General features: G+C 38.0%; 1 protein-coding gene across 11 annotated transcripts in view; it reads left to right on the top strand.

Moving 5' to 3' along the window:
- LOC126253415 (broad-complex core protein-like) overlaps window positions 1-23835 on the top strand; it is a 227998-nt gene that overhangs the window by 28132 nt on the left and 176031 nt on the right. For all 11 annotated transcript variants that reach the window (XR_007545954.1, XM_049954730.1, XM_049954735.1 and 8 more), the window contains exons 3-4: window positions 10512-10697; window positions 13914-14634. Coding sequence is in view for 10 of the 11 variants with exons in the window: in XM_049954730.1 (XP_049810687.1) it covers window positions 10512-10697; window positions 13914-14634 (907 nt within the window). In the remaining variant the exon portion in view is untranslated. The remainder of the gene's footprint in view (window positions 1-10511; window positions 10698-13913; window positions 14635-23835) is intronic.

Genomic DNA, 23835 nt, shown 5'->3' with positions numbered 1-23835 from the left:
AAAACAGATGAGATTTTATTTTTGAGAGAACATATAATTTTCTTAATTTTAGAAGGAGAAGTTGGTGATCTATTCATATGATTGAATTTTAATAATGTTAAGTTTTCAACGTACTGCTGTGATTTTTCTCTTGAAATGTTTGTCCCCATAATTTCTGTTATATTTAAGAAATGATTATCAAATATATTTGCTACCTGTTAGATATCATTTATAGCCCTTCCATTAGTTCAATAATGTCATCCTGTTCTCAGGCAGGTAGGTCGGCCTCTCATTTCAGTAAATCCCATATAATGTTAAGTCTTTCGTGGGACTTACTGATGTCTTGACATTATGTGCATGTGCTTTGATTTTTTCCAAGTTTTTTTAGTAATTTTGAATAGCTTTTATAATGTGCATCTACTGCAGGATCTCTACTGATTCTTGATCAGATACATTTAACTTTTCTTTTCACAAGGTGCTTTAGTCCCTTTAGTGATCCCCTTTTTAAACATGTCTGTTCAGTGTCCGTGCTAATTAGCTTAGACAGAAAGCCATTTTCAAATAATGATATGACTTTATCATGGAATAGATTAAATTTTATGTTACTGTTTGGTTCATAATAAATTTCATACCAGGTCATCTCCTATAAATTGCCCGTAAAAACATTTGTCATGGAGTAGACATTAATTATTCTAATTTATTTGCACTATGGAGCAACCATACTGTGAGACACTGTTATTTTTCCTAACTAATTGTGCTCCAAGATCAGAAAGAGCATTTGTTACTAGATAAACAATTATTTTCTTGCTATGAGGGCACCACAAATGTACAAAGATTTGTTTAACTCATGGGAGAGCGTAATAGAAATACTGGAAAAAAAGGAAAAAAGTGAACTGGCATATACTTGAAGACAGGCAAAGTTTCAAGAATAGGTATTTAATTAAGGAATCTAGGAATACGCTACAGCCCCTACGTATCTACCCCATAGGGTTTGCAAAATCTTGCTTAGACTAATTAAAGTGCACACAGAGGCACTTCAGCAATCATTTTTCCCACATTCAGTATGCAGATTGAATAGGAAGAAGCCCTAATAAATTGTAGAATTGGAAGTACCCCCTTTCATGCACTTTACAGTGGTTTACATAGTATGGATATTAATTTAAGGATGTTATCTGAGCAGTGTGATGTGTCAGTAAAACTAGGATAAATCTTAATGAACTTTGCTGGAGGGTGATTTTACACTAGCTGCTTGATGCACATAACTGCCAAAATAAGTTGAATGAGTGAAAGAAACAAATAATTAGCTTTATTTTAATATTTAACCGAGATTTTCAATTTTACTGTTGAAAGATTCTGTGTCACATCAACAGTAATGTTGTTGGTGGTGGTTTTCTGCATTCATTACAGTGCTTGACTTAAATGCAGTTCATTAATTTGTCCCTAAAAGTTACTTCAATCTTAGACTTTGTTGACTCCTGTGTTCAACAAAGTTATAATGATTTTGGTAAACAGAACCAAGATATAGAATTCAGCATATTAGAATTTTCTGTGCTGATCCCAAACTGTGACACTTAGGGCCGATTGTATAATTATTGCTAACTGGAGGTCAGTTTTGACATTAGTTCAGAAATTGAACTCTGTTCATGACTGCGCTTTCTTGTATAGCACAAAATACACTGGACAACATGGTTAAAATCAGCTGTTGACATCATTATTGCGCTTTGGCTGGAGACATGAATTTTACATTGTAGATACACAGTATTATTATTGAAGGTGTTGTGTTATAAACATGGAGAAGAGTAAGCAGAAAAAGGTGTGTTCTTCAAACTTCTCCCCAGCCGAAAAAGATTTATTGTTGGACATTGAATTGGGTCAATATAAGACACAAAAGAAGACAACAAACCGATGAAGTTGTTGTTGCCAACAAAGAAAAGATGTGGGAAGAAGTCGCTGTTAATTTTAATTCACAGAACATATGAATGAATCATGACTGGAAATGTTTGACAATGTTGTGTAGCAACATTAAAAAAAGAATCGGGGAAGATTTTAAACTGCAGCAAAAACAGTGTCAAAAATTTCAAAGTTTGAAATGGATAGACTTGTACGTAAGTTCCCCAGTCTTATTGTAAACATCAGTGGAGACTTTAAACATCCATCAGTCAATTGGGAAAATTAACAGCTTTGTTAGTTGTGGGCATGACAGGACATCCTGAAAACTAAATGCTTTCTCTGAAAACTAGTAGAACAAATTGTTCGGAACTCCACTCACAATGGAAATAGATTAGATCCAGTGGTAACTATTAGACCTGACTTCTTTGAGGATGTCTACATTGAAACTGGTATCAGTGAGCATGACACAGTTGTGGCAACAGTGATCAAACTACAAAGGATAACTAAAACAAGTAGAAAATATATGTTCAGTAATTTAGATAAAAAAGAGTAGTGTCATGTATCAGTGAGAAACTTGGAACTTTAGCACAGGGCAGGTGCATGTACAAGAAATATGGCTCACATTTAAAACAATAGTTGACCATGCACTGGATAGACATGTATCCAGAAGAAAAGTTCATAATGAGAGGGTCCCTTCATGGTATACAGGCACTGTAAAGACACTTCTAAAGGAACAGGAATTACTGCTTAATAGGTGTAAAACAAAGCATACGTCTATAGATAAAGATATGCTGAATGAAACATACTTCGATAAAGATATGCTGAATGAAACATACTTCGCTGTCAAGAGAGCAGTGTGTGAAAAGCACAAAGAAATTCTGGTCATATGTAAAGGCTGTTAGTCCCACCAAAGGGTTTAGTTCAGTTGTTAAAGAATGAGAGGAGAACTGAAATTGAGGGTAGCAAAACAAAAACTGAAATGCTTAACTTCATTTTCAAACTTTTCTTTATGAAGGAAAATCCAGGCGAATTGCCCCAATTTAATCCTAGGATCAGTGAAAAGATGAGTGAAATAAGTGTTATGGTAGTGTGGAGAAACAGCTAAAATCACTAAAATTGAACGAATTCCTGGGGCCCGATAGAATCCGTGCCAGATTCTGTACTGGATTTGTTGCCGAGTTAGCCCCTCTTTAACTATCATCTGTCGTAGATTCCTTTAACAGAGAACTGTGCCCAGTAGTTTGAACATTTGAACAAAGTACTGGTCACACCCAATTACAAGAAGGGCAATGGACAGATTCCATATTCCTAGATTTCTGTAAAGCATTTGACAAAGTAGATAAAAAAGAGTAGTGTCATATCTCACTGAGGAACTTGGAACTTTAGCACAGGATAGGAGCATGTAGAGGAAATATGGTTCTAGTTTAAAACAATAGTTGACCATGCACTGGATAGGCATGTATCCAGAAGAAAAGTTCATAATGAGTAGGTATGACCATATGGAATAGGTTCCCAGATATGCAAGTAGCTCGAAGGCTTCTTTAAGTAATGGAGCCTAGTACGTTGTCCTAAACGGCTTGTATTCATCAGAGACAATGGTATCATCAGGAGTGCCCCAGGAAAGTGTGATAGGACTGCTGTTATTATCCGTATATGTTAATGATTTGGCGGACAGGGTAAGCAGTAGTCTGTGGGTGTTTGCTGATCATGCTTGGTGCATGGGAAGGAGTGATCTTTGAGTGACTGTAGAATGATACAAGAGAACTTCGACAAAATTGCTAGTTGGTATGATGAATGACAGGTAGCCCTAAATGTAGACAAATGTAAGTTAATGTAGATGAGTAAGAAAAGCAAACCCATAATGTTAGAGTACGGCATTATTAGTGTGCTGCTTCACACAGTCATGTCAATTAAATATCTTGGCTTAATGTTGCAAAGCAATATATTATGGAACAAGTATGTTATGTTTGTAGCAGGGAATGCAGTATAGGACACTATTGCTACCCATTGCTGAGTACTGTTTGAGTGTTTGGAATCTGCACAAGGTTAGGTTAAAGGAAGCATCGGAGCAGTTCAGAGATGGACTGCTAGATTTGTTACCAGTAGTTTCAAACAGCACTCAAGTAGAACGAAAATTCTTCAAGAACTCAAATAGGATTCGCTGGAGGGAAGACAATGTTCTTTTCGAGGAGCGCTATTTAGAGAATTGGCATTTGAGGCTGACTACTGCTGTCAAGTACATCTCACGTAAGGGCCATGAGGATAAGATTTAGAGAGATTGGGGCTTATACGGAGGCATATAGACAGTCATTTTTCCCTCACTCTATTTGCGAGTGGAACAGGAAAGCAAATGACTAGTGGTAGAGGTTACCCACCGCCTCACATCATACGGTGGCTTGTGGAGTATGGATGTGCATGTAGAAGTGATCCACAAAACTACTGTCTGATATCTTTGACATCAATTTGTTATAGAATCTTAGAGCATCTCTTGATCTCAAAACATAAAAAAGTATTTTGAAGAGAATGACCTCCTCCAATGCAACGAGCAAGGATTCCGAAAACACCGATAATGCGAAATCCAATTTACACTTTTCTCACATGACATACTGAAAGCCTTGGATCAAGGCAGTCAGATAGATTCAGTATTTCTTAACTTCTTAAAAGTGTAGGGATCAGTATGACATCTATGTTCGTTGTCAAAATTACAATCATATGGGGTCTCAAGCAAAATTTGTGACTGAATTGAGGATTTTTTGGTAGGGAGAACACAGCATATTATTTTGGATGGAGAATAATCGTTAGATGTAGAAGTAACTTCGGGGTTGCCCCAGGGAAGTGTGTTGGGACACTTGCTGTTCATGTTGTACGTTAATGACTTTGCAAACAATATTAATAGTAACCTCAGACTTCTTGCAGATGACACTGTTAGCTGTAGTGAAAGAAGCTGCATGCGTATTCAATCAGACCTTGGTAAGATTTCAAAGTGGTGCAAAGATTGTCAATTTGCTTAAACTGTTAAAAAATGCAAAAGTGTGCACTTCACAAAAAAAAAAAAAAAACACATAGTTTCCTTTATCTATCATACCAGTGAGTGACAGTTGGAATCAGCCAACATCTACTATCCTACATATACCTGGGTATAACACTTTGTAGGATATGAAATTGAATGATCACATAGGATCAGTCATGGATAACATGGATAAAGCAGATGGTAGACTCTGGGTTATTGGCAGAGTACTAGGAAAGTGCAATCAGTCTGCAAATGAGATTGCTTACAAAACACTCGTGTTACCCATTCTGGAATGTTGCTCAAATGTGTGGGACCTGTACCAAATAGGACCAACAGGGGCATGAATGTAGGAGACTGTCGCAGAGATGCTGAAGAAACTGAACTGCCAATCTCTTGAAGGTAAATGTAAACTATCCCAAGAGAGCCTACTTACAAAGTTTCAAGAACAGGCTTTAAGTGATGATTCTGGGAATATACTAAAACATCCTCCGTATTACTCAAATAGGGATTGTGAGGACAAGATTAGATTAATTGCAGCACACAAAGAGGCATTTAAATAATCATTCTCCCTGTGCTCTTTACATGAGTAAATGGGAAGAAGCCTTAATAACTGGCACAATGGGACGTACCCTCTGCCATGCACTTCACAGGGGTTTGCAGAGTGTACAGGTAAATGGATAAAACTGGAAGCAGTAAATTTGTCAGCCCTACTGTTATGGAAAATGGACAGAAGCTTATTATTTTCCTGACGCCACAATTTATTCCTTTTTCAACTCCCTATGATGACACTGCAGACTTTCATCCCATTGTTATTTGTGGTGATTTTTCTACGTTTTAATACACTTGGATAAATTTTTGAAATAAATTTACTGCTTAAAAGGTAGTTAATGATACACAGAAGCACCAAAGAAACTGGTATAGGTTTGCGTATTCAAATACAGAGATATGTAAACAGGCAGGATATGACGTTGCAATCTGCAACTATACAAGACATCAAGTGCCTAGTGCAGTTTTTAGATCAGTTACTGCTTTTACAGGAGCAGGTTATTAAGATTTAAGTGATTAGAAACATGGTGTTATAGTCGGTGCATGTGCAATGGGACTGAGCATCTCTGAGGTAGCGATGAAGTTGAGATTTTCCTGTATGACCATTTCATGAGTGTACCATAAATATCAGGAATCCGGAAAACATCAAATCTCCAATATTGCTGCGGCCGTAAAAAGATTCTGCAGGAATGGAACCAACAATAACTGAAGTTAATCGTTCAATATGACAGAAGTGCAATGCTTCTGCAAATTGCTGCAGATTTCAATGCTGGGCCATCAACAAGTGTCAGCATGCGAACCATCACCGATATGGGGTTTCGGAGCTGAAGGCCCACTTGTATACCATCGATGACTACACGACACAAAGCTTTACGCCTAGCCTGAGCCTGTCAACACCAACATTGGACTGTTGATGGCTGGAAACCTGTTGCCTGGCTGGACGAGTCTTGTTTCAAATTGTATCGAGTGGATGGACGTGTACGGGAATGGAAATAACCTCATGAATCCATATACCCTGCAATTTCAGTAGGGGACTGTCAAGCTGGTGGAGGCGCTATAATGATGTGAGGCATGTGCGGTTGGGGTGATATGGGACTCCTTATACATCTAGATGTGACTCTTGTCAGGTACTTGGGCATTCCAGCTTTGGTAGTGTGACACCCCACATGTACAGAATTGCTACAGAGTGGCTCCAGAAAAACTCTTCTGAGTTTAACACTTTCGCTGGCCGCCAAACTCTGCAGACGTGAACGTTATTGAACATATCTGGAATGCCTTGCAATGTGCTGTTCAGAAGAGATCTCCACCCCCTCGTACTCATGGATTTATGGACAGCCCTGCAGGATTCATGGTGTCAATTCCCTCCAGCACTACTTCAGACATTAGTCGAGTCCATGCCACATCTTGTTGGGGCACTTCTCCTGCTCGCAGGGGTCCTTCACGATATTAGGCAGGTGTACCAGTTTTTTTGGCTCTTCAGTGTATTATTAATTACATTCTTGTTCGCTTCTTGGCCTAATAAAGATTGAAATAACAGCAAAGGTGTTCATTCACATTGTCAGTAAACAAACAGACAACTGTAACTTTAAATGAAATTATTGTTCTTGCAGAAAATAAAAATGAAGAAGAATGTGTACATTGAGCTGGTAAGAACAGTATTGTGAGGTGACCGTGACCTAGTACGTTACTGGTGCTGGGATTTCACTGTAAACTCCTCCCCTAACAAATAAAGTGTTATCTGTGTCAGGCTCCTCATCCGATGCACTGACAGCGAATATTGTATTGTGCAAGTCAGATGCTGCAGCTATGCTAATTGTCATGTGATTTATTTTTACTCTTTAAGTCCTAAAGATAAACAACTCAATATTTTGCATATTGACAAACATTGACAGGGGGGAAGTTGCAAGTGTAGTGAAAAAGTTCCCAGAACTGACTTGAGATCGAACCTTAGATCCTTGGAAAATTGTATTCCTGCATGATGCAATCACTGAGCGACTACCTGATCTTTACTAATTGACTTAAGTGTACTGCTAGTTCTGTTCGTTAATTGTGCGCAGTTGCCATAGCAATTTAAACACTTGTTTTATAGTTAAAGTTTAATGTGAATTGTGTAGTTACTGCTGTTCTAGCCTAAAGAACATTTTGTGTGTTCAACCATTATTGGTTGCTACATTAATTATGAGTAATCACCAAGAATTGTTAGGCGAATAATTATTATCTGCACTCATTACTTACACAGCTGATAATCGCCCAACCCTAGTGCGGGGAATAATGTTTATGTCTTCAGCAGTGTATATTTATATATTTACTTAACGTTTTTAACAATAATGGAAATACCTGGATATAGCAGTATGTAAAATAAGGGAAAAGCAACCACTCACCTATAGCGGATTGATGTGTGGAGTGCAGGAACACACTATAGAAAAATAACATGTGGCCACTGAGATGGGGGAGGAGGGGGGGGGGTTTGCATGCATATGTATGTGTGAACGTACACACAATTGCTATAAAGAGAGCTAGTGTAAATGCTGTTTTCTGTGCTTGGTGTGTTGATCCACTATGAATGAGTGGTTGGCTTTCCCCTGTTTTATGTACTAAATGTTTTTTAGGTCAGTAACAACTTCTTTATAACATCAGTGTAAATTTGTGGATGTATAACACATAAACTAAAGGAAAGATTCACCTCCAGATGACTGATGTTACGGCACGTAGAAACACGCAACAGAAACAGCATTGTTTTGAGCTCTTGCTGTAGTAGATGTACATACATTCATACACAGGAAACTTGCTGCAGTCATGGTCATGTGTGTTCAGGTGATTGTGGTTGTGTGCGTGTATGTGTGTGTACTACTACTACTACTATGTTAGTTAGTTGTTATATATATTTTACAGTACAGTGTTAAAGATTAATATTTCTATTATTTACCCCATTCCCTTAAATGGCACAACATGCATATACTATATTAATAGATTTATTTATTCCTATTCAAGAATTCATCTATGGTATAGAAGGAGTTGTCAAGGGGATATGATTTCAATTTATTTTTGAAGCTATTACTGCTGTTTGTCAGACATTTTATTTCATCTGGTAATTTGTCAAAAATTTTTATAGCAGCATATTTTACCCCTTTCTGTGTCAAAGATAGGTTGAGTAAAGGATAGTGTAAGTCTTTCTTTTTTCTGGTATTATAATCATGAATGTCACTGTTGTTTTTAAACTGGTCCATGTTGTTGACAACAAATTTCATTAGTGAGTAAATGTACTGTGAGGCCGTTGTAAGAATTCCCAGTCTTAAAAAGATGCCTACAAGACGTGCGACCATGAACCCCACACATTATTCCAACCATTTTCTTTTGTCTAAGTGTTGAGTTACCCCAAAGTATTATTCCGTATGACATCAGAGAGTGAAAGTATGCAAAGTATGTTAGCTTACTAATTTCTATGTTCTCAAAATTGGAAATTATTCTTATTGCAAAAGTTGCTAGAACCTAGTCACTTTAGAAGACCCAAAATATGAATTTTCCAATTAAGATTCTCATCTATATGTACACCCAAAAACTCAGTATGCTCCACCCTGTCTGCTGACTTCTGTTGATGTATTATATTTATTGAAGGAACTGCATTTTTTGCAGCAGAAAATTGGATGTACTTTGTTTTTCCAAAGTTTAGAGCAAGCCCATTTGCAGAAAACCAGTTAATGACTTTTCCAAAGACCTTGTTTGTATAGTTTTCAATTGGAGTTTCTTTTACTGAATTAATAATGATGCTTGTATCATCAGCAAACAATGTCAGTTCAGCTTCTTGTTTCAGATAAGAAGGGAGGTTGTTCACATATATCAAGAATAGAAGGGGACCCATGATTGAACCCTTTGGAACACTTAATGTAATTTCACCCCAGTTACATGATGTGGCAAACTTATTTAAATCACTTGATCCTTATAAAGAAACTTTTTGTTTCCTGTTCTGTAGGTGTGACTTAAACCACTCATGTGCTATCCCATTTTTACCATAGAATTGTAATTTCTGTAACACCATGTCATGGTTCACATGATCAAATGCTTTGGACAAGTCACAGAAAGTTCCTATTGGTGACATTTTACTATTTAAAGACTCTATTATGTGAACAGTGAAATTGTATATTGTGGTCTCAATGGAACAGCATTTTTTAAATCTGAACTTTGGTTTACAAAGTATCCCATTACTTTTGAGATGGCTAACTACTCTTTGAGTACATTATTTTCTCAAAGATTTTTGAAAATGCTGTAAGCAAGGATGCTGACCGATAATTATTGACATCTGTGGTGATCAAGAGCTTGAAAGCTAGTAAAATGCTGTTTCTGTTGCTTGTTTCTATGCACCACACATCTATCAGCAATAGGTGAATGATTGCATTTCCTTTATTTTATGTTTTATTTGCTTCATTTTAACTTGTATTTGCACAGAACATAGGCATTGTTTTGTAATGCACTAGGTTTTGAACTGACTGTTGCAGTTGAACTCTACTTTATTCACGAAATATAGCCCAATCAAAAATGATCCTACTTCATGGAGACATAATCTGCGGGATTAACATTTATACACTGCAGATTTCCAAGGTTGTCTTGATCTGAGGTCATATTCTGTGTTAATCTTAAGGTCAACTGCTTTATATTATCAGCCCGTAAAGAAAATTAATTTTTAATCTAAAGTGCTATTAGGTTTAAGGATGCGACATATGGTCATCTACTTCTACACAAATAATGAGCAGAAACTGGCATTTTAGCATGTAGACTTGTACCACACACTCATTTGTAGTAGCTGTCACCTGGAATAATTTTTCATTATGTGTGAGTTATGATTAATTATTGGCTCAGAAATGTCATATTTGTTGTGTACAGATAGTCACCATCATTTTATATGTGAATTTGTGTATAGCATTGAAAGAACACTATATGTACCACATTGTTTGCAGTGTAACTTTTGAAAGACTGGCACCGTTACACAGCTCTTGTTTCACTATTCTTGTATCAACAGATTTCTGCTGATCATCTCATGGTCAGTATGGGAGTTTTTCTAGTACTCCATCTATAGCTTTGTTGTTTCTAGAGTACTCCTTGCAAGCACCCAGTGATAGTCCTCCAGGATGTGGCATTTGCGGATCTCCATGCCCTTGTTGAATTTATCTACCATGGGGAAGTAAATGTGCACCAGCGCAATCTCAGCTCCTTTCTAAAAACAGCTGAAGTTTTAAGAGTTAGTGGACTTACGCAGCAAGCAGATGAAAGAGAAGAGGTAAGTCCGTAATTTCATTGAAATCTTTACCATAACTGTTTTTAAACGAATTCACCATAGCAGATAATTCTTCTTTGGTTGTAGTCTGATGCAACAAGCCTTCCTATGTTTAATTAATGGTTCTCCGCCAGTTCTTAACAGGTCAAGCTTTTAAAAAGTTGTATGTGTAAGTAGTCTGCGAAACAAAAACATTACATTGCTGCTATAATTGCAGTGTGAAGACGCATAACATCACCTCATTTTGTTTTGTTTTCTCCCCTTTCCTACCTAACCCCATTTGTTGTCATTATTTATGTAGTGTTATTCTCCGCTTTCATTCCTTCTGTTTCAGCAACTAATAAGTTATATTTTTACTACAATTGAAACTTGAAAAGTTCATGATTATTCGCATTCAGATCCTTTTAGTAAAGAATATGACCAACTATTGTGATTAAAATAATTTGTAAATGTTTTGAGTCCTGTAATGAGATAACCAACTTTAGGATAGGCCTGTCATCCACTTCTGTCCAAACAATATAATCATCATCATTGGAAAATATATGAAGGTTAGTAATACACTGAGATGATAAAAGTAATGGAATACCTCCTAATATCACATCGGACTTCCCATTTCCCAGCATAATGTAGAAACTCTATGTGGCATGTACCCAGCAAGTTGTGGGAAGTCCTCTGCAGAGTTATTGAGCCATGCATCTCCTGTAGCCACCCATAACTTCTTCTGTAGCCACCCATAACTGTGAAAGTGTTGTCTGTGCAGTATTTTGTGCACAAACTGATTTCTCGATTATGTACCATAATTGTTCATAGGGATTCATGTCGGGTGATCTGAGTGGCCAAATCATTTGCTCGAATTTTCCCGAGTTTTGTTCACACCAGTCATGAATGATTGTGATCCACCGACAATTCCATCATTGGCACTTTTATTTTCACAAGTCCATCTTGATCACACAGATTTCTTTACACTTTATTACCAGTTTTGGCTTCAGATCGATAAAATATTCTGATAAAAAATCATTGTCAAGTTAAACATGTGAGTTCATGGTACGTGCTCATGGATTTGTGAAAGTAAACATTCCAAAAATAAAATGATTGCAGACTCATTTACAGACTTCATGTCTTCAGTTGATAAATTCCATCATTGTTTAGGAACATGAAGTCCATTAATGGCTGCAGATGGTCTTCAAGTAGCTGAACATAATCATTTCCAGTCAAGGTTCGGTTCATTCGCACCAGAGGATCCGGTCCATTCCATGTGAACACAGCCCACACCCCTTATAGAGACACCACCACCAGCTTGCACAGTGCCATGTTGACAGCTTGTGTCCATGGATTTGTGCAATCTGTGCCACTCTTGAGCCCTACCATTAGCTCTTTAACAGCCTAAGTTGGGACTTATCTGACCAGGCTACAGTTTCCCAATCGTCTAGGATCCAATATGACCATATGGTCATGAGCACAGGAGAGGTGCTGCAGGCAATGTCTTATTGTTAGCAAAGGCACTCACATCGGTCATATGCTGCCATAGCCCATTAACGCCAAATTTCACTGCTTTGTCCTAACGGATATGTTCGCTGTACATCCCATATTGATTTCTGTGGTTATTTCATGCAGAGTTGCTTGTCTTGTTTGCATTGACAACTGAATGCTAACACAGCTGTTCTGGGTCATCAAGCGAAGGTTGTCAGGCGCTGCATAGTGCGTGGTGAGAGGTAATGCCTGAAATTTGGTATTCTTGGCACACTCTTGATGCTGTGCATCTTGGAATGTTGAATTTCCTAACAATTTCCTGAATGGAATGTCCCATGCATCTAGCACCAACTACTATTCTGTGTTCAAACTCTGTTAATTGTCGTCATGTGGCCATAATAACGGTGGAAAGCTTTTCACATGAATCACATAAGTACAAATGCAGCTCCACTGATGCACTGCTATTTTGTACCTTGTACACATGATGCTACTGCCATCTGTATATGTGCATATCACTGTCCAATGACTTTTGTCACCTGAGTTCTCTTGTATGAGAAGTTTTTTTTTTTTGACAGAGTCTCAATGATTTTGGTGGAAGTTGAGGAGATATCTTATTGTAGAGCCACCGAAATCATTTCCCATTTTACATTTGCGACATGTGGAATGGAATTTCCTCATCATGAAAGTCATTTGTTATGTTAGTGGGAAGCAATTTTGTTAAAGAAATTTCTGATCTAATTAATAGTTATATTGTGAAACCAGTTCTTAGGCATACAGCTGAGTGTGAGTGTCTTATTGGAACAGAATTTTGTTGACGTAGCTCACCTCCATCATCAGCTGTTACTAAAACAATTAGTAGCACCAATTGTATCAATGAACTACGGCACCAAAGCATTGTTTAAGGAATACACACCCAGCTGTATGCCAGAGGATTGGTTTTGCAGCTACAATGCCAGGAGAACATGATGATTTATAACAGTTATGTTAATTTGTAATGCGAGTTTGACTGTCTATAAACACATCGTGAGTTAATAATCTCATTTGAGTTAACCTTACTGTAATTATTATTATTTTGCATTTTATAAAAGAAATCTTGAGATTACTAGTGTGTTTAGTCCGCTGCCAAAGTGAAAGATTACGAGGTGAAGAAGGTATGAACAACAAACATCGACCGTGCTGTGCTTCCCACCCCCCTCCCCCCCAACTTAAATAAAGAGACAAAGAGTTGGACTTAAGAATTGCATTATAAGAGTGGTCAGAGTAGAATGTGTCTTCTGTTTGGATACTAACATGATAGTCTATTGCTGTGAGACGGAGAAGCAAATAACAGGTAAAATATTATTGGGGAGTGTAACATTAATACAGCATGCCTGGGGAAAATGTGCCAATAATGGAAGATAAAAAAAAAAGATGAGAGTATCAATTGAAATCTTTAATGAGAGTAACAATTGAAATCTTTAATTATAATTTCCAGTTTTGTTTCAACTTTCTTAAAATGCTTTTACCAACCAAAGTAGTTGCACTATTTGAAATGTGGCGACTAAAATTAATATTGGTTAATAGTTGGCTAATTCACTTAAAATATGAGTTGTAGTCATCATTTCACCTGACATTTAAATTTTTCTGCATGAGATATTCATTAAAAATAATTCGAGTTAATGAATTTGTGATGTAATGTATTAATGGTTTAATAGTTCTTTGAAAGGACTTTATGTGAGGTACAATTTGTTTCTGTTATGATGTCTGCAGGTGCCAGTTCCACCACACAGCTCGTTCCCACGCAATGCCCTGCACCACAGTCTCATGGATGACACTTTCTTCACCTCTCCACACTCGCCACCAGTACACTCCACTCCCACCGGTGTTCCAGTCAACCAGTTGCTGCGAAGAGCTGCCATGGCAGGCGGAGGCGGTGCCATCACAGGTTTTGGGAGGCGGGAGAGGCGGATGTCTCCAGATCATCAGCACCACAATTTACAGGATCCATCGGCCGATCAGTCACAGATTCCGATAACAAACAAACGGGCACGCACTTCTGAACCCACTACCGAAACAGCCCCATGCCCCAGCCAACAGCAGCAACCATCTCCAGCTGATTTCTCGACTTCCAATTTTCCTTCTGGCAAGCAGTCACACCAGGGAAACATAAAGATGGAGGCAGAGGGTAATGGTGGTGGCGAGCGCGAAACTTCGCCCTCACCAAATGGCAGGAATGTGATGGACGGTGTCAAGTCGGAGCCTGCCGAACATTGTGGCACAGGAGGAGATGTGGAGAACAGCACTGACTCTGTAGAACAGGCTGATGAGACCCGCCAGCAGCAAACCAAAGGCGAACAAGATGACCATGACAGTGTTCAAGGACAGCCACCTTCCTATCTCTCTGCTGCTGAAAGCAAACTCTTTGGTTCCATTACCTCTGCTGGTAGCTTCAACTTCAGCATGGCAGCACTTGCAGCAGATCCAATTACAGGTGAGAACATTGGTAGATTGAAATGTCAATGGTGATGTTGTTTTAATCAGTTTGAAGCAGCTTCATTGCTAATCTTGTGTGAGTCTTTTTGTATCTTCGTGATCGTTGCATGCTACATTCATATGAGCTCTATTTGAGCCATGGCCTCGCTGTGTGTAGTCCCTCATAGATTTTAACTTTAGGTCAGTTACAGAGCCAAAAATATTTTGTTAAATATTTAACATAAAACATCAATCTCAACGGAAATAAACTTCTGAATTACACCATAACCTGCTATACTACCTTATTATCCACTTGTTCTAAAACTAAATTATCCAAAACAGTTTTTGATCTGACTGGATATTTTCCTCGGAATGCCATATTTTTGTTTTGTTACTAGAAATTTTAAAGTTGTACTTCTTGCAAATTTTGTTCAGCTGATATACTGATCTTTAGAGGTCTCCTTTATTTTTTAAAATAATAATGATGTTATCAGCAAACAAAAGTATATTCAGGTATTCCTAATTAGTTATCTCACTTCCTTTGTTTACTTTACATTTTCCATTTGCGAAGAATGAAGTCACTGTAGAGATTGTCTAATGATTATTTCTTCGAATTGATTCCTACCTGTGTTTATTACAGTGCATGTAGTTTTGTAAAAACTTTTCACTACCTCTATTAGGCGATAAAGATATCCATACTCAAGGCATAATCTTCCATAGGCTATCGTGTCTCACAAGTCAAAGGCCTTCTCAAGCTCGATAAAGCCCATATGGGTTTCTTTATTAAATTCTCTTGTGTTTTTCTATGATGCTTTAAATTACAAACACATTGTCTGTGCATGAACTACCTGATCTGAATCCATTTTGTTCTTCAGAAATAAGTTTCTGTAATATTCTTCATGCAGTTATTGATGATTTTTAATTATAATTTGAATCCAGTGTTTAGAAGATGTATGCTGTGAAAGTTTTTACAGTCATTACATTTCCCTTTTTTGAAAAGAGAGATTACTTCTGCTGTATACCAAGCAACTGTGACCTTGCAGTTCGACCAACATTCATTTAATTGTGAAAGTCTTTTATCTAGTGGTAACCCTCCATATTTAATTAGCTCTGCATTTATTCCATCTATTCAAGTAGCTTTTCTGTTCTTCATGCCTTTCAAAGCCTTTTGTAGTTCGTCCATAGCAATTGGATCTACTGTTTCATTGTACATGCTTTCTTCACTGTCATCTTCTGTCCTCTGTATACTCCACAGATCGGTATAATGATTAATCCATTGTTCATTGGGTATAATATTCAGTGTCCTTTTTCTTCCTTGTTGAGGACTTTCATGACCTTGTATGCACATTGCTGTCTACCATGTACTTCGTGTTCTAGGACCCTTATGAATGAGTCTCAGGACTCTCGGTGTGCTTTGCGCACTATTTGTTTTGCAGCATTCCTTTTTATTTTGTGTGTTTCCCAGCTTTCTGATGTTTTTGTCTGTATAAACTTCAAATAAGCCATTTGTTTTTCTTTAATGGCTTCTTTAATTGCTGTGTTGCAAATTCTGAGTTGGTTTTTTCCCATCCGTTTCATTCCTTTTACCAAGTGCTTCTGAGACTGCTTCAATGATGCAGGTTTTGATATTATTCCATTCTGTATCGATGTCTTCATTGACTTATAGTGAATCAAGCTTTTCTTGGAGTCTGTATTGATAAAGTTTTCAAATACTGTATTCCAACAGGAGATATACTTTGAACAACTCCTGTTGTGGCTTCTTTTGGAGTTTCTTTGCCTTCTTCCGTCTTGATAGTAATGTTATCTTACTGCCTAAAAGGAAGGGTCACTGCCTATGTCACTTCCTCTGTAAACACATCTTGCATGTGATTCTTCATTTTATCATTAATTAATATGTAATTAATCACAGACCTTAATCCATGTGCACTGCATGTAAACTTGTGTATGTCTTTCTTTCTGTAATATGTGTTAATAATTTTAAAATTGTTGAAGGAGGCAAACTGGCGTAGTTCATGTCTGTTATTATTGAGGGTCTTTCCTCCAAATAGTCCTACTATTCCTGGTATAGATAGATTTCCAACTATCGCTTTAAAACCGCCAGTGATGACAACATGGTCCATCTTGTTGATTTTGTTCACTTCTTTCTGAAGATCATTGTAAAAAGTATCAATATTATCCTTCCTTCCCTCCTCTCGGCAGTAGACAACTTTAAATGTTAGATGACCTCTTCGAATTTGAAATCTATCATTTTTCTTTCATTTCTGAAGCTGTATTCATGAATCGTTCCTCTCCATTTATCATTGACTAATATTTCTACTTAAGCATTAGCTTATTTTCTTCGTGGGACACCACTGTAAACCATCCAGTAACCTGTCGAATCTTTCGTTCCTTTTAGTTTTTTCTTAATTTGTGTTATTATTGCAGTGTCTACTTTCCTTTCTTTGAGTACTTGATTTAACTCACTCTCTTTGTTGGTCAATCCTCTAACATTCCTTGTTGCCAAAGAGACATAATCCATAATGCCAAATTGTTTGTCCTTTTGAGATTTTCTGGTTCTCACCAGTTGATCCAGTTCTGTATCCAAGGATTTTTGTGAGTTTGCCGGTAATTTTATAATCACCTAGCTGCGTTACAAGTGCTGTGCAAGTTGTCATGTGATGGGGGTGCCACTTCTAGGTTTCGCGACCTGCATGATTTTCTGTCAGGGTTCTCTCTCTTAAGGGAAGCTGGCTTCACTTCGCCTCTAGAGCCCTAAAAAGATGTTAGTGGTGTTAATTTTAGGACATGAAATATTCCAGGAGAGATGTCTGCTGACGTGTCTTTTCCTCGCCTATTGAGGATATTGCAGATAGTAGTTGAATTAAGTAGCCCGAATTTCTTACTGTTTCTGCAAAGACAACACAGTACATAGTTTCTGATTCTTCAATGCTGCTGCCAAGGAAGCCTAAGTTGCTGTGGATGTACACAGGAGCATTTTTGATTTTAGGTTCAGTGAATGCATTTTGTGCATCTTGTAGTGAAACTGAGGATTCTCTTAGGAATGAATCAGTCATAAATTTCATAGCTTGTGAACTTTCATTATAGAAATCAACAGCTTCAGTCCATGTACCCTAACCTCATTAGGGCATGTTCAGGTGCCAACACTATATTCGGTAGAAGTTCTCTGTAGAGCAGCACACAATGTGGGGTTTTGGGAACCACTATCTTTGTAATTATTTTATTTACTTCCAGTCAGCTGCCACGCACTTATTCGGCAGTATGTTGCTGTGCATGGGCCAGGCATGTGAAGCGTATTTTAAATACGAATAGACTATGTTTAGGACAGTTGCATTCTTCAGCATGTAGATCTGAGCAGTTGGAATACATAACAAGAACTTAGTCTTCTTGAATTACTTCCGGTCCAGCACTTTAAAGACTTCCATTCCAAACCAAGCTTTTGTTGGCTGATTTGTGTGTTCTGACACTTTGAAGGAAATCAGTAATTGCTTTGAGGCATCTTCTCCATTGAGTTTGCCAACATTGTTTTTTGTGTGTCTAGTAAACACAATTGTCAACAGTTTATGCTTATAGACTCATATATAGAAATGAGAAATAGTGAACTGATAAGTTTAGATGTGTGTCATAACTGAATATCAAGTTCTTCAGTCCATGCATAATGTGTGGTGTTGCTAGCAGGAAATCTTCTTCAAGACTGTGATGTGCTCGAATCTGGTAGTAAATGACAGTTTACTGTGTAGCCTGGCATGGAGCTCCACAGTCCCAATTTGGATTATGCAGCTTGTTTCATTTGGGATGTACATCTTTTCTGCCACAGCCCATTCAGTTTTGATTCAGGGCAGTCTAGGCCCTGTGTGGCGTGTGAGAGCTAGTTGGGAACCCATCACCTTGAGATGATGATATGCAGGTGATCTGTTTCTACTTACATTGACGTTTCCATTCTGGCTATCATGTGAGAAATGTCATGCTGAGTAGGATTTTGTGACTGTAGCCTTTGAAGATTTAAAAGTAGCAGGTTCATTTGTGTGGGTAGATTATAATTACTGGAGATCTTGTTAAGTTCCTCGTAAGAACAGTAGATCTGCCTGAATGAACTGGCATAATGTCTGTTAACAGCAGAAGCCAATGAACTTGGGTAGATCTGATAGTAACAAATTTTATGCACATGGTAGAATTCAGTATGGTGTCAGCAAGCTTTGAATGATGGCTTTTCATCCAGACAGATGTACAATACTTGGCACCTGAGTACAACAAACCCAAGGCTAAAGAACACGGGATCCTCAGGTAATTCCCTCCTCATACTCATGAGGATGTTGTCACAACTCTTTAGTTTCTGAGCTAGATTCAGAAGCTGCTGTGTGAAGGACAGTGTGTGAATCTACATAAATATTCCACAAGCCACCATATGGTGTATGGTGGGGCGTACCTTGTTTTCTACTAGTCATCCCCTTGTTGTTTCACTCACAAATGGAGCAAGAGAAAAATGACTTGCAAAAGTGTTTCACAAAAGAACATCACCTCCGCCTCAAGGATTTCCATTTGAGTTCATAAAGCACCTCTGTAGTACTTACATGCTTATTGTTCCTACTGGTAACAAAAATAGCAGCATTGCTCTAAATTATTACTTCAGTGTCTTCCTTTAAAATAAGCTGTTGTGGATCTCAAATACTTCAGCAGTATTCAAGAATGGGTTGCACTAGTGTCCTATATGTGGTCACCTTTACAGATGAATCACACTTTTTCTAGAATTCTCCCAATAAATCCAAGTTGATCATTCACATTCACTACTACGAGCCTTACATACTCTTTCCGTTTCATATCGCTTTGTCATGTTATTCCTAACACACCACTAGTAATGTTGTTGAACATTACAGAGTATTGTACCTACTCATCTGCGTTAACTTACATTTTTCGCTTGGTCCAAGATGAACAGATACTATGGTTTCTAATTATGATGATGAACGTTGCTTCTGGAACTTACGTTCATAATTGCCAGATGACTGTTCAAATGGAAGTAAGATACTTCTGTTTTGCTCTTACTGAGATGTAGCCTCCAGATTTTGATACAAGTCTCCCGCATAAACAATTCACTGGTCAGTATCCCTTCTGTCTGCTTCAGTTCCTTCTGTAGTATGACAAGAGTCAGGTCATTGGCATAGCAGAATTTTCTGGTTGTTACGTCAGGGAGGTTAGACAGGTACCCATTGAACACATGTAGTGAGAGAACTGATCGTTGGGGCAATCCATTGTTGAGCTTTCTCTTTCCACTTATCTTGTTTGTTTCCAATAATTACCGGCAATTTCTAATCACGTAGCAAAGCTGTTAACAAATCACATTATCATTCTGCATAGTGTATGTTAAAGAAGTTTATAGATTAGGCCTTCCCTCCACACAGCACTGAAGGCAAAACAGTGAGATCAGTAAACACCCTAGGTGTTTCCCAACAATGAGATAATCAGTGAAACGTCCACAATGCATCCATTGTTTCATCAACAGCTATCCGTATGAGGTAGTTATTTATATAGCTGCACACCCTTTTTGGAGTCTTTTGATAACATAAATCTAATTACTTTTTCTTTAAAGTCAGCTCACCAGGAATATGTTGCCTGCATACCTTCTGTAGTACCACACAATATTCAGACAATTGAAGTTTGTTCCATGGAATTTTCACAGTAACTGTAGCAAAGCACATACAGAAAAATTTGGTGGTCTGCTTTTTACACAAGTGCACGGCTTTGCTTTGTGTGTGTGTGTGTGTGTGTGTGTGTGTGTGTGTGTGTGTGTGTGTGTGTGTGTGCGCGCGCGCGCGCGTGTGTGCGTGCGTGCGCACGTGCATGTTGCTGAATTTGGCACTAAATACAGTAACCAGTCTGTTTATTGCATGCTTGACATAAACAATCTGTCCATAAGTAGTAAAATCTTTGCCCACCATAAGCTGAGTCTTAATTTTGATGGAACAGAAAAACCTGTGTACTCTAAATAAGTGCTGTTTGGCAAACTTTTCATAGTACACACGTTCCCTAGTTCTGAATTGGCAAAAGTTGTTCGCAGTCAAAAAACTTGGAACCGGTAGTCTTTTGTTTGCGCCTCTGCCAGTCTCAACAGCACACAAACCCCTTTAATAACCCATCAGTGGTTACTATAATGCTATACATAGTTATGTTAGTGCATCGGTTTTGCTTTTGAGGACTGAAAGTTGAGTCTTGCAGAAGCATCTCCTTCACAATCCAACTCCAAATACAATTAAACATGTTTTATTGCACTAAAAAGGGTATTTTAGAAATAATTTATTTTCTATCTTCATCTTTTATGGTAGGCTGGGTTTGGACATTTTTCTAAGGTTGCAGCCTACTGAGAGTGATAGGCAACTTGAAGAGGGTAAAAGGCAATAATATGTAGTTTTATGTAGTGTAAAGTGAAACTATGTAAAAATATATAATTATAGTTAAGTACGAAAAAGTATGTAACGGTAAAATAAAATATGAGGGCTATCCAGAAAGTAACAGACTTTTGAAACAAAACAAAAAATAAAAAAAAATAGACAGTTGACATCCACATCTACAACTATACTCTGCAAACCACCATGAAGTGCTTGACAGAGGATACTTCCAGTTATACCAGTTATTAGGGTTTCTTCTTGTTCTATTCACATATGGAGCACGGGAAGAATGACTGTTTGAATGCCTCTGTGCATCCTGTAATTAATCTGATATTGTCCTCATGATACCTGTGTGAGCAATAACAGGGGGTTGTAGGATTTTCTTAATCATCATTTAAAACTGATTCTTGAAACTGTTAGTAGACTTTCTCAAGGTATTTTACTTCTGTCTTCACGAATCAGCCACTTTAGTTTCTTCAGTATTTCTGTAATTCTCTCCCACGAGTCAAAGAATGTTATGACCGTTTGTGTTGCCCTTCTTTGCAAACGTTCAGTATCCCCTGTCTTGTTTGATATAGGTCCCACACACTGGAGCAATATTCTAGAATAGGTTGAAAGAGTGATTTGTTAGCATCACCTTTGTAGAATGATAGCACATCCCTAGTATTCTGCCAATAAACCAGTCTGCCACCTACTTAACCAACAACTGAGCCTATGTGATCATTCCATTTCATATCCCTGCAAAATGTTACATCCATGCACTTGTACGAGTTGGCTGATTCCAACAGTGACTCATTGATATTCTAGTCATAGGATACTGTGTTTTTTCATCTTATGAAGTGCACAGTTTTGCGTTTCTGAACATTTCAAGCAAGTTACCAATCTTTGCACCACTTTGAAACTTTATCAAGATCTGACTGAATATTTATACAGCTTCTTTCAGCCACCTCTTCATTATAGATATATGCATCATCTGCAGAAAGTCTGAAGCTACATTAAATACTGTCTACAAGGTCATTACTACAGGGTTTATACGACCCAGGACAACCAGGAGATCTGGGAATTTTTAATCCGGGAGAAAACCGGGAAAAACCCAGGAATTTTTTAGAATTACGGGAATTTTTGTTTTTGTTTTCAGCTAAATTTTTGTAATTTTGACTGGTAAGAACCAATACTCTAACTAAGGGTATTACTGTATCCCACTACTGCAGAATAATACTGCAGCAATAAATAATGATCAAGAGAAAAAACAAAAATAAAACTTAAATTGCAAAGGAAATGTAACACAGTGCTCACACAAGCATCTGCCAACAGCAAAATGTGTCAAAAGGCTTTAGGAAGACTATGCAATGCTTTGTAACAACAAATTGCCTCCGATGAGTGTGACATCACAACTGTTTACATCATATTTGTTTCAGCAGTTACGAGCGGGATCGTGTGACTGCGCAGTTGATTAGTACCTTCTCCCGATTCTGGCTACAGAAATGTGGCTGTTTTTGTAAGCAGTTGCTGCCAGCAGCGAGATGCTACTGGGAAAAATTTTACTGGCACGCCCAAGCTGCCAGATTCATGCATGCGCAGCAGGCCGGGATCTAGGAGGGGGTGGGGTGGGGGCAAATTCATATTCTTGAGGGGAAAAAACCTTGTTTCACAAAGCGCCTAGCATACAGCGCATGTTGGTCTATCGATTATCATATGACTTTGAAACGTATCCCTGTCGGTTTTTTAACATTTTTGAACACATTCTTATTTGATTTCTGAATGAATCGTAAGTTGATTTGTGGATGCGTGCATAGTGTACGTGATGTCTCTGTCAGGGGAATCCTCATTGCATCTAGAAATAAAATTTCCTGCAATCAAAAGGGGCTATACTAGCTGAGCGGAGTAAAGCCGAATGGATGAATGCCAACTGCTGTCTGATTATGTGGATGATTGGGTTTGCGAATGATGAGCGTTGTTATAATTACTAGCGTAATCCATAGATTGAGAATACCAGAGTGGAAATAAACGAGTAACAGGAATAACAGGGAAGAAAGATTATGTATTATCTTCTCGGTGTATCCAAGAAAATGAAATTTTGACAGAAAATTTTTGATCAGATCGCTATACTAGTAAGGGCCAGTTGTACAGTCCCCGGCTAGCAGCTGCTTTAAGTTATATTCTGGAAGTAGCGCGGAAAACACGTTGTATGACCATGTTGTTGTTGTTGTTGTGGTCTTCAGTCCTGAGACTGGTTTGACGCAGCTCTCCATGCTACTCTATCCTATGCAAGCTTCTTCATCTCCCAGTACCTACTGCAACCAACATCCTTCTGAATCTGCGTAGTGTATTCATCTCTTGGTCTCCCTCTACGATTTTTACCCTCCACGCTGCCCTCCAATGCTAAATTTGTGATCCCTTGATGCCTCAAAACATGTCCTACCAACCGATCCCTTCTTCTTGTCAAGTTGTGCCACAAACTTCTCTTCTCCCCAATCCTATTCAATACCGCCTCGTTAGTTACGTGATCTACCCATCTTATCTTCAGCATTCTTCTGTAGCACCACATTTCGAAAGCTTCTATTCTCTTCTTGTCCAAACTAGTTATCGTCCATGTTTCACTTCCATACATGGCTACACTCCATACAAATACTTTCAGAAATGACTTCCCGACACTTAAATCTATACTTGATGTTAACAAATTTCTCTTCTTGAGAAACGCTTTCCTTGCCATTGCCAGTCTACATTTTATATCCTCTCTACTTCGACCATCATTAGTTATTTTACTCCCTAAATAGCAAAACTCCTTTACTACTTTAAGTGTCTCATTTCCTAGTTTAATCCCCTCAGCATCACCCGATTTA

The sequence above is a fragment of the Schistocerca nitens genome, chromosome 4, assembly GCF_023898315.1.
Source record: "Schistocerca nitens isolate TAMUIC-IGC-003100 chromosome 4, iqSchNite1.1, whole genome shotgun sequence".
NCBI lineage: Eukaryota > Metazoa > Arthropoda > Insecta > Orthoptera > Acrididae > Schistocerca > Schistocerca nitens.
The sequence above is the reverse complement of the archived record's forward strand: the minus strand, read 5'-3'. Positions and strand labels throughout refer to the sequence as shown.